A 10,195-nucleotide genomic window follows, 5' to 3' on the forward strand; every position below is an offset into this window, starting at 1 on the left:
CGCGTCATTGTTTACATCGCGTTCTTTGCTGCTCGGCTGTGTTTTACCGCCGTGAACATGTGGTAAGATAACAGAAAGGACGCTGTTTGAATGAAATTTCATAAACAAAGTGGGAGAGACAAATATTTTATCTCATTCTCCACCTCGGTAATCGTTCACTCGGTCACCTTTCTGCTCGAGGAGGAAGATATCTGACGGTTTGGTGCACCGGCTGTCATTCATGTGAATCATCAGGGGCCACACTAAGAGGTCGAGGCAAAAGTTCAGAGAAAACATTCTCATATTTTACGCTACAAATTTAATTTCCTTACAGCTGTCCACACCTATTCCCCCATCATATCATCCAACCATTCCCCTTTCCTTTCTGGGAATATCCTATGCAGAGGAAATGCTTCTGCGCTCGACGTCATGGCGTTTCTTTGCCACCACTTCATCTGTCATCGTGAACTTTCTTATGTCTGTGTGTGTGATGTGTGTGTGATGTGTGTGTCCGTACTTCCAGGTGACTTCCAGCTGGAGTTTGATGGTTCCCAGCTCCGTGATGTCCACCAACATCAGCTGAGGCTTCACCACGAAGAAGTCTGCGCTCGCACAGGTCACCATGCCGACCAGCAGCCAACCCAAACCCTTCGCCTCCGTCACCTGAAAGAAAGAGGTTCGATGGGTGAGAGACCTGCAACACGTACATTCTTTGTCTTTGTGTTTGTGCACAAAATACAATGTATGTATGTATGTATGTAAACAGCGTGTTTGTCACCTTGATCTCAAAGTTGTGGTGTATGTGCGGGAGGAAGATCATCTCCTCTTCATCCCAGGACTGCGTGTCGTCTGATTCGATCCTCCCTCTGATCCTCCATCGCTGGCGACCCAATCGCACCACCACCTGTGTGTCATGTGATCATCACAGATGTATGAGTTGAGAGTTCAGATTTCACATTTCAGATTCATCTTCAAGCTTTGTGATATCCGTCTTGAAATAGTGAAGCTCACCTCGTACTGGTCTCCGGGGCAGAGGCGAGCGAAGCCGATCAGACCTGCAAGTGAAAACACATGTTCGATATGCGGAAGATAACGAGGCGCTGATAACTTGTAAACCATGTGCGTGTGTGTGTGTGTGTGTGTGTGTGTGTGTGTGTACCTTTCATTTTGATGTGTAGTGCTCCGAGGAGGATTTCCAGCTCTCCTTCGATAACGGACATGTCCTGCAGAGAGGAGAAATTGGGTAAGAGAGGAATTTTAGAAAAGGTAAATAAATCTTCAGCGGGGCGCCTTTGACAGTTTCTGTTAACAGAGCACTTCTGCTGGGATACTTTTCACCAATTTTCTGTCCAAACGGAGGTCAGAGGTCAGGGTCATCTGCAGATCACCGACGACTGAGCTGTTGAGGTTTCATTGTTCTGGTCGAAGGACATTTCAGCAGATAATTATCAACACATTTATTCGGCTTTGTGAAAAGATACAGTTCATTTCACCACCTCACTGCTGGTTAATGACTTCACCTTTTATTAAAGCCGCATTCACAACTTGAACTTTTATTTTCAGGCTGTGTTTGAATGTAGCTCGACTCGACTGCGTTCAGACAGAATGTTAAAAAGATATTTACGACCTGTTCAAGAGTCACGAGTTGGCCACTTGTTCTCATTTCTGGCCCAAGTCGAATTTAGTCTGCAAATGTTCGGTCTTATTAGTCTGCGTGTCACAGTGATAAATTGCTTCTTAACTGCTCATCTTTAGCCAACACAAGGTCGCCGCGCTGAGCTTTATTTAACTATTGAAATTTGAACTTCATACAGCATAGAAAAACTCTTTACTGGCTCTACAGCTTCAAAGATATCGAAACTTGGAAGGATTTTGGATGACCCTCGTAGTTCTTTCGGTCTTCTTACAAACAATCGGTTGTGGTTTTTGACAGCTCCTTAAATTTTGATAAACAGATGTTTAGTTCAGTTTGTCCAAAACTAAATTATCTTCAGGCACGACTTGTATCCAGGCTGAAGCCCGGTCTCACGCTTTAACTACCTCTCAGTTAGAGGACTGTAATTCTTTGTACGTGGGTGTAGAACAGCCGTCTCTTCGTTTGTACAAAATGCAGTGACCCGTCGTCTAACTTGTCTGTTTTAGGGTAGATTTAAGGCTTGTCGATCTACCAGAACTCTATAAGCACTGAGGTCCAGCAAACTGATTTTTTTGGATGTTCTGACACAAAAATTGATGATCAAGTCTTTGTGGTCTTTGTGCCCCTGATCTCATTTAACCTGATTATATAAGAGCAGCTCAGACCCTAAAAACAGACCTCTGAGAAACTCTTTGACACGACGGGTTATGTGAATAAAACAACAGGCTGCTATCAAGAGGTATAAAAAAAGATTCAGATTCTTATTATAATAAAAGTCTTCTTTTATTATTGTACCAAAACAAAATAAAATGTGCATCAGTAATAGATTCCTGGCAGAGTTTCCTCCACAGAGCAGCAGATGACGCAGCATGTGTGCAGCAGACTGCTGCCTCCTGTGTGGGCTGATGTTTTGGGAGGTCACGGCTGTTGGTCACACGCTGCAGACCAAGATCAACTCAAAGGGAGAACCAAGTGGCCGATTTACGACTCGTGAAGAGTTGGCAACACTTAAATAAATCTATTAATGTTCTGTCCACACACACAAACAAAAATTTAAATCTTTCCGTATCAGGATTTGTACTGTTGGACGTGTTTGACCATCTCTACAACTTAATGCGACTTTACAAATAAAATAAACATTGTGTAACTTTTCTGCCGTTAAAAACAGGGTGAACGGTGTCTCTGTCATTTATATATATCCGTTCTCACACTATGTAACTTTGTGCCCCGGGTACAGCCACGAGAAGTACGTGTTGTGCCAGAACTGGAGCCGGACAAGCGAGCGATGCAGCCTCTAAGGACATAATGGCAGAGGAGAAGAGAGCGAAGCTGAAAGACAGACGCCGAGCTGGCCTTCTTGCTGTTGGACTAGTAAGTATTATTAGCTGGCTGCTACGTCTTATGTGTTGTTGTGACTTTACAAAAACTGCCATACAAATAAAAGTTCAATGTCGTCCCACCGCAGTGCTGCCACAGCATAAGTGTCTGTACGTGAAAACATGTAATGACTGTCGCTGCGTTAACCAGATTCCTCTAATGTCCGACCGTGATTATGAAGTTTCACCATCTAGAAATCACGAGCTCGCACCATTTTTTTGAAAGTATTTACCCGGCTGAACTCCAGCGACCCATTTAAACGCCCGGAGGTTCATATTTTTCTAGAACCACAATCGCTTTGTGATGTTTACTGCGAGGACACCCAGTATGAATACACACTGTACAGTGTCAGTACAGTGTGTGTGGTCGTATGAACTTGTGACTAATTATGTTTGTGTCTGTGTGAGAGAGAAACACAAGACCAGAAAAGAGAACTAAAACTCATCCGACGAGAAAGGAACAGTGGTGGAAAGTAACTAAATACATTTACTCAAGTGCTGCATTTTGTGGCACTAATACTCAGTGCAGAGGGAAATATTGTACTTTACAGACTAACTAAAGCTTTAGAATAAAAAGTTTCAGATTAATTATTAAGGCAACAAATAAATTTGCGATTTGATAAGCAGTTTATAAAGTTTCCATATAGAGCAGATTGTCGTCTTTATAAGATTATTTAGAGACCCAACAGTTCCCACTATGAGAGAGAACTTGGCGACGGTGACATGGAAAAACTTCCTTTAAGATATAATACAAGTTATGATATTCTGCATAAGTATACTTTTACTTTTGGTGCATCTTGTTGCTAATACTTGTAGGAAGAAACTATGATGGTCATGAAACATGCAAAATACACGAAACACCCTCTCTAGAGCAGGTGTTTAATTTCAGGACCTGTGATGGCTCATCTAAGGTAAAAACATGATGAGTCTTAATTTCAGGTTGTTATACACGATTAAAAATAACATAGCTATACACGTGTTTCATATGAGCCACTGGACCTTTAAGTAAAAATGCAGGACTTTTACTTCAACGGGCAAAAACTGTAGTAGTTGACAAGTTGATGGAAGCGATTTCAAAACATCGAGGGAGAAATGTGAAAAAGAAAGAGTGAGCGAGGAGGGCAGAGAAACAGAAGATCACAAATAGATGTAAACGTGTGAGAAAGAGAGAATAAATGTCCTGAAACACCACATGACAGACAGACAGACAGACAGACAGACAGGCCGCGGGTATGAATGAGTCCTCAGTCGTCTGTTAATGATCCTCAGCCTGCGGCTACAAACACAAAGATCACCGTGGGACCATCACTCACACACCAGATTATTTCGTTTGGCAGCGTTAGGGCCGTTAGCGGCGACTGTTGGCCCCTTCGCTGTGTGGACATGATGGATACGTGGCAGACACTGTTTGGCCTGAGTACGTTTCAATTACACCGACTCCCTCTGTGATCGTTCGCGGACGCAAGATTCTGCTTCGGTTTTTCAGAGGTGATGAAACTGTTCGACTTCGCAGCACCGCTTAAATCTTTCTGTACGGATCATCAAGTGTTTTTCTGTGGATGAATCGATTCTTTCAGCTTCATCACGCTGCGTCCTTAAAAATGTTTAAACCCAGTGTCATCGACTTTGTCTGGATAGTACATAAATGATATTATGTTTAGTTTTTTAGAAAAGCATCTGTGTTTAAATAAGGAGAAACTACGGCAGCTTTCTATAGAGCCAGTGTTCAGTTTGTCTGTTCTGGGCTACAATACATGGCCTGTCGGTATAAAAGGCTCATTCTAAAGTATTAGTAGTAAAACATATATAATAATACTTATTTTTAGGTGATTATATACAAATGAAAACATTGTTATGCATATTATATTAGTCATATTCTGTATATAGAGCCCTCTAAGTCGCCACAAAACAGCAGTCTAGTTTGTATTTGAGACCTTTTGCCTCCAAACTTGTAATATTATATAATACTATTTATTTTATTGTTGGAAAATATTTCACAAAATAAGTTTTCCTCTTTCATCAGTGCATCAGTTGTAACGAGTACTTCTACTTTTGAAATATGAAGTACGTTTCACTGATAATCCCTCGGACCTTTGCCTTTAATGGAATATTTTCCCAATGTAGTATCGATACTGTTACTGAAGTAAAAATATTTGACAGTTGGTTCAGTTAGAATGAGCCCTCGGCTCTGGAGGAGACATGATGAAGCTGTTGATGTCTTCTGCATGTCGTCTGTTACACAGATGCTACCGCTGAGTTTACTTCTGAAGAAAATCTGACTTTGAGGCTTTAAAATAGAAAAAAAAACGTTGCATGAATTTCTTGCTAAACTTCGACATGAACCCGTGTTTGAGGAGATCACATCATGCAGTCGATGCAGTCATGTGTGACGTCCGTCTGCTGCACACGTGGTCAGATCGTGACACAGCGATGATTAATGTTTTACACCTGAGACGCATTTTACAGAACTGCAGCAGAGACACGTAACAGGAAATATTGTTGGCTTATCATCCTCAAATAAGTCGACTGCATCGTGCAATCCTATATCTGCTCGGTTGTGTCTGATTAGGCTTTAATTACAAAGTTAATTTAAGTTTCATTTAGACCAGGTGCCAGCCATCAGGTGTTTTGTTGGAGGCTATGTCTCATTTCCAAAGATCTGTCGCAGCAGCTGCCTCCGTTGTTTTTATTTATGCATTTCTGGGGAACTTTGCAGACCTGCCTCCCCGTCCGCCAGATGCCCTCAGATATTCCCACCTGGTCCTTCAGTGTTTCCCTTCACATCATGTTGTGCACTACTGTTTCAGACATTTTCTTCTACCTGTGCTGCTACCTGTCTGTCTTTCCCGCTTATTCAGGCTCGACTGAACAATAATTTTTCCTTTTCTTCGATTTGTGTGCTTCACTGTTGTGTGCATTTTGTCCTCAGTCCTAATGTCTGGGACACATCATTAACAAGAACAGTCTGAGCACTGGAAGGACAGTAACCGGCACACATAATGAGACAAGTTTTGGCTCCAACCTGAACTCTCTCCCTTTATTTCTGTCTTCACTCCATTAATAAATCAAGTGTTTGATTTCAAGAGACAGAAAGACACAGGGAGGGAGAGTAAGCAAGTGAGAAAGTGAAACTAAAAAGAAACCGAGGCTTCACTTTATATTTCGTCATATGTCAGTTTCAAAATGACCATGCCGCATAAACAAAATCTCTGAAGTTAAACTATCTTCAGTCTGGAATGGAGTCCAGAAATTGGAAAGACATGTCCTGGTTCTCTTTAGAGAAGCTCATGAGGAAAGAAAGCCTTCGATTGAAGAAGTGAAATCAGACACGCTCAGTACCTGCAGGCTGTGTCTGTGGTTGCGATTGAGCTCCAGCAGACTCTCTCTGGAGGCTCTGGTGGACGGGGACAGCGAGAAGGCTCTCTTCATGTTGACCGCTCCCTCACACAACCTCCACTGGATACAATACGTCTCATACAGCTCCTCCACCTGCAGGGACAAGAGACCGAAGAGTTCAGCAACACAGTCAACACAATCATTTCCTTTCTTTCCACAAAACGTAGCTCACGTCCGGCTGCTGTGACAGGTTGGCTGAACCTTCCATGGAAAAAACAAACTCAAATTTGTGGTTTTTGTTGCGTAGCACGTCGTACTCAAGTTTTCCATACCTTTAATTTGAAAGACAGAAAAAGAGTTCCCGAAGTTTCCATCACATCATCTTACCTTGCTGATCTGAAATTCGAGCCTTCGTATGTATCTCTCCAACGCTCTCATCTCCTGTGAAAGCAAAAATGATTTATATATTAATGTATATGAAAGTGCTCCAGTATGACTTGGTTTGACTGCAGTAAGGTAAAATGATGTGGCTCTGGTGCAGAGATTACCTTCTCCAGATCATACAGAAAGGCCTGGAAACAGAGAAAACGCATCATTCGTCACCACTGTCATCACAAACATCTGAAAAACAAATCACACCGCCCTCACACACACACACACACACACACACACACACACACACAGTTTCTCACCAGTCTGGAGTTTCTCTTTGTCTCTCTCTGCTGTGACGACAGGAAGTCCATCTCTGCCTGGTGACCCTCCAGAAACTCCCTGTGGACGGTCACATCAGAAACATTCATGATCTTATAACATCTGAAGCAGAGCTGCAGCATCCACTTCATAAAGGAGGGCTGCTGTGGCTCAGTGGGTCATCCACTAATCAGAACACTGAGGTGGTTCGACCCCTCGCTCCTTACTTCTTCTTCTTACTTGTAGTTCATATTAAAATACACATTTAAGGTAACTAGTATCGGACGTACTTGAGTCCTTTGCGTAACGCCTGGAAGACCCTGTCGACCTGATCCGGCTGCAGAGACCAGATAGATCCTGCACTTCTGCTGGGAGACAGGTGCATCCTGGGAGATTTACCTCCCGTCATGGCTTTGGAGCGAAGAGAGTTTCGAGCAGAGGACGGCCTAAAGACAGACAAAGACACAGTGAGAGAGATTTCTGAGTCAAATCAGAATAAATAAGATTATTAGTGATCAGTTCAGAGTTCAGCTGCTTAAGATTTAAAGATGATGATGAAAAGTGATGATGTACGATGCTGTTGGATGTAAATAAAGACCAAGCAGAAACCTCTGTGGCTGGGAAATGAAACCAAGTGCCAAAAACTCGAGGCTCCATTTCAGTCCTACCAGGATTTCGCGGGCCTTTTTTTAGATAGTTGCGGCCTAAAATCAAGGTTTTCAAAAAAATTACGGTGAAAGTTGCGGTGCTTTTTACATTTTTGTTGCAATTTTGTTGCGGGAGGAAGTGAAAGTTGCGATAAGTTGCGATTCGACAGTCGCGCCGGGGGCGAGGGGGCCCCATCCCACGCACCTTCGCCCCCGAGCCTTGGAGGAAATTTACGGGGATTCACCGAAGTTGCGTTGAAGTTGCAAATCGCAACATCGTGAATTCTGCCATAAGTCCCCATGTTAAACTTCACAGCAGAAATAAACATGTTTACAGCCTGGTACAAAAAAACAGTTTTGGTCTCTATAGTTAGTATATAAAGTTAGTGTATAGTGTATAAGTTCTGCAGAATTAACACCATGGCTGCTGTGATTGACAGGCGGGTGTCATTACAGGTGTTTGAGCCACCAGGTGTCGTTCAGTGATCCACGTCTTTGACAATTTTTGGATTAGCTGGAAGGAGGACTCAAAGATGGCGCCAGCCAGAGCCAGCACAATCTGAGCAACGCCTCTTTATACTTTCTGCGGTATTGTCCTGCCTATTGTCTCTGTATTAAGCTTATGAATATACAAACATGCAGCAAGAATCAAACTCTTCACATGTATGCTGCTAGAAGATGCTCATGCCCTGACATACTGTCATCATGTGTCCATGTACACATCTGTACAGTGTTGTTATTGGCCACATTTCTCACCAAATGAAGCTTCACTCAGATTTAGCAGATGTCCTCTCTAATTATGGACTCGCATGTAAAAGTGTTTTCTTATGGTGTGTGATATCTGTCAGTGCCTGCGGTGTGTCATCTTTACGGCCGTGGTCACGTCACCATCAAAAGCTCCAAAACGAAGAATCATGGGAGACCACCACACGGTGTTATGCTGTCAGGACACGAACACAGTGGAGACGCTCAGGAATGAAGTGTGTGTCGAGAGATGCAGTGTGTTTCTGAGTGTGTTGGTTTGCCTAAGATAGAAAAATCACAGGAAGTGCATTCCAGCTCTGTTCCTAACATGACATTCTGTTCTCCGTCTCTCGCTCTCTCGGGACCGACGGTTGACATCTGTGTGTGTGTTACTCATTCATTCTCCATTCAGAAATAACATCTCACAGTCTGTGGTGCGTTCAATCTCTGCCCGTCAACGAGGAACAGCCTCGTCTGTGGGTGAAGGGGTTTCCCTCCACATGACAGTTTATCTTCAATCTCTTTAAATCTTAAAAAAGACAATAGCTGACTTTATTTCCTCTCTTTGTTCAAGTCGCACGCAGTGATGATTTACAGTCGATACAAGGCCAAAATCTGGTCAAAGTTCCTTCCTAATTGTAATTTCACTTGGAGTTGGATTTTTTCTGGTTTATGTTCTGCTGCCTGTCATTCATCCCGACAGTTGTGGGAATAAATGGTCGTCTCCTCTGGGAAATAATTCCTCAAATACTTGACGCCTTACAGACGTTTCTTTTGTTAGTTTGGATAGCAGTTGTTTTTTTGGCAACGTTACGGTCTGAACCTTGAATGAATTAAAACACTTCCATCCATCCATTATATCCATTTTCCATAACTGCTTATCATTATCGCGGGAGGCTGGAGCCGATCCCAGCTGACATTAGGTGAGGTCGGGGCCGGGGGGTCAGCCTGGACAAGCTGAATGAACTAATTTATGAATGGAAAAAACACTCACATGAAAGGTGATGAAAGAACTAGATGCTGATGCTGGGGCAGGGAGAAAGGTGATGAAAGAACTAGATGCTGATGCTGGGGCAGGGACAAACACATTTCAACAAATAGACATTAAAAGTTGTTTTATTAGGTGTTGGGGTGCATGTTTGCCTAAGATAGAAAAAATCACAGGAAGTGCATTCCAGCTCTGTTCCTAACTGACATTCTGTTCTCCGTCTCTCTCTCTCTCGGGACCGACGGTTGACATCTGTGTGTGTGTTACTCATTCATTCTCCATTCAGAAATAACATCTCACAGTCTGTGGTGCGTTCAATCTCTGCCCGTCAACGAGGAACAGCCTCGTCTGTGGTGAGGGGTTTTCCTCCACATGACAGTTTATCTTCAATCTCTTTAAATCTTAAAAAGACAATAGCTGACTTTATTTCCTCTCTTTGTTCAAGTCGCACGCAGTGATGATTTACAGTCGATACGAGGCCAAATCTGGTCAAGTTCCTTCCTAATTGTAATTTCATGAGCTGGATTTTTTCTGGTTTATGTTCTGCTGCCTGTCATTCATCCCGACAGTTGTGGGATAAATGGACGTCTCCTCTGGGAAATAATTCCTCAAATACTTGACGCCTTACAGACGTTTCTTTTGTTAGTTTGGATAGCAGTTGTTTTTTGGCAACGTTACGGTCTGAACCTTGAATGAATTAAAACACTTCCATCCATCCATTATATCCATTTTCCATAACTGCTTATCATTATCGGGGAGGCTGGAGCCGATCCCAGCTGACATTAGGTGAGGTCGGGGG

The 10,195-nt window shown here is 42.9% G+C and overlaps 1 protein-coding gene and 1 long non-coding RNA gene across 2 annotated transcripts in view; one reads left to right on the forward strand and one right to left on the reverse strand.

Annotated features, from left to right (window-relative positions):
• ripor3 (RIPOR family member 3) overlaps positions 1–10,195 on the reverse strand; it is a 60,705-nt gene that overhangs the window by 14,231 nt on the left and 36,279 nt on the right. The window contains exons 3-11 of the mRNA XM_019272697.2: positions 7,308–7,463; positions 7,020–7,098; positions 6,876–6,899; positions 6,715–6,768; positions 6,331–6,480; positions 1,139–1,202; positions 991–1,034; positions 758–883; positions 497–642 (exon numbers count right to left, since the gene is read on the reverse strand). Coding sequence (XP_019128242.2) covers positions 497–642; positions 758–883; positions 991–1,034; positions 1,139–1,202; positions 6,331–6,480; positions 6,715–6,768; positions 6,876–6,899; positions 7,020–7,098; positions 7,308–7,463 — 843 coding nt within the window. The remainder of the gene's footprint in view (positions 1–496; positions 643–757; positions 884–990; positions 1,035–1,138; positions 1,203–6,330; positions 6,481–6,714; positions 6,769–6,875; positions 6,900–7,019; positions 7,099–7,307; positions 7,464–10,195) is intronic.
• LOC113745836 (uncharacterized) overlaps positions 553–10,195 on the forward strand; it is an 11,035-nt gene continuing 1,392 nt past the window's right edge. The window contains exons 1-4 of the long non-coding RNA XR_003462444.1: positions 553–664; positions 771–909; positions 1,158–1,222; positions 2,853–2,986. This is a non-coding gene — a long non-coding RNA (uncharacterized LOC113745836). The remainder of the gene's footprint in view (positions 665–770; positions 910–1,157; positions 1,223–2,852; positions 2,987–10,195) is intronic.

The sequence above is a fragment of the Larimichthys crocea genome, chromosome VI, assembly GCF_000972845.2.
Source record: "Larimichthys crocea isolate SSNF chromosome VI, L_crocea_2.0, whole genome shotgun sequence".
Taxonomy (NCBI): Eukaryota; Metazoa; Chordata; class Actinopteri; family Sciaenidae; genus Larimichthys; species Larimichthys crocea.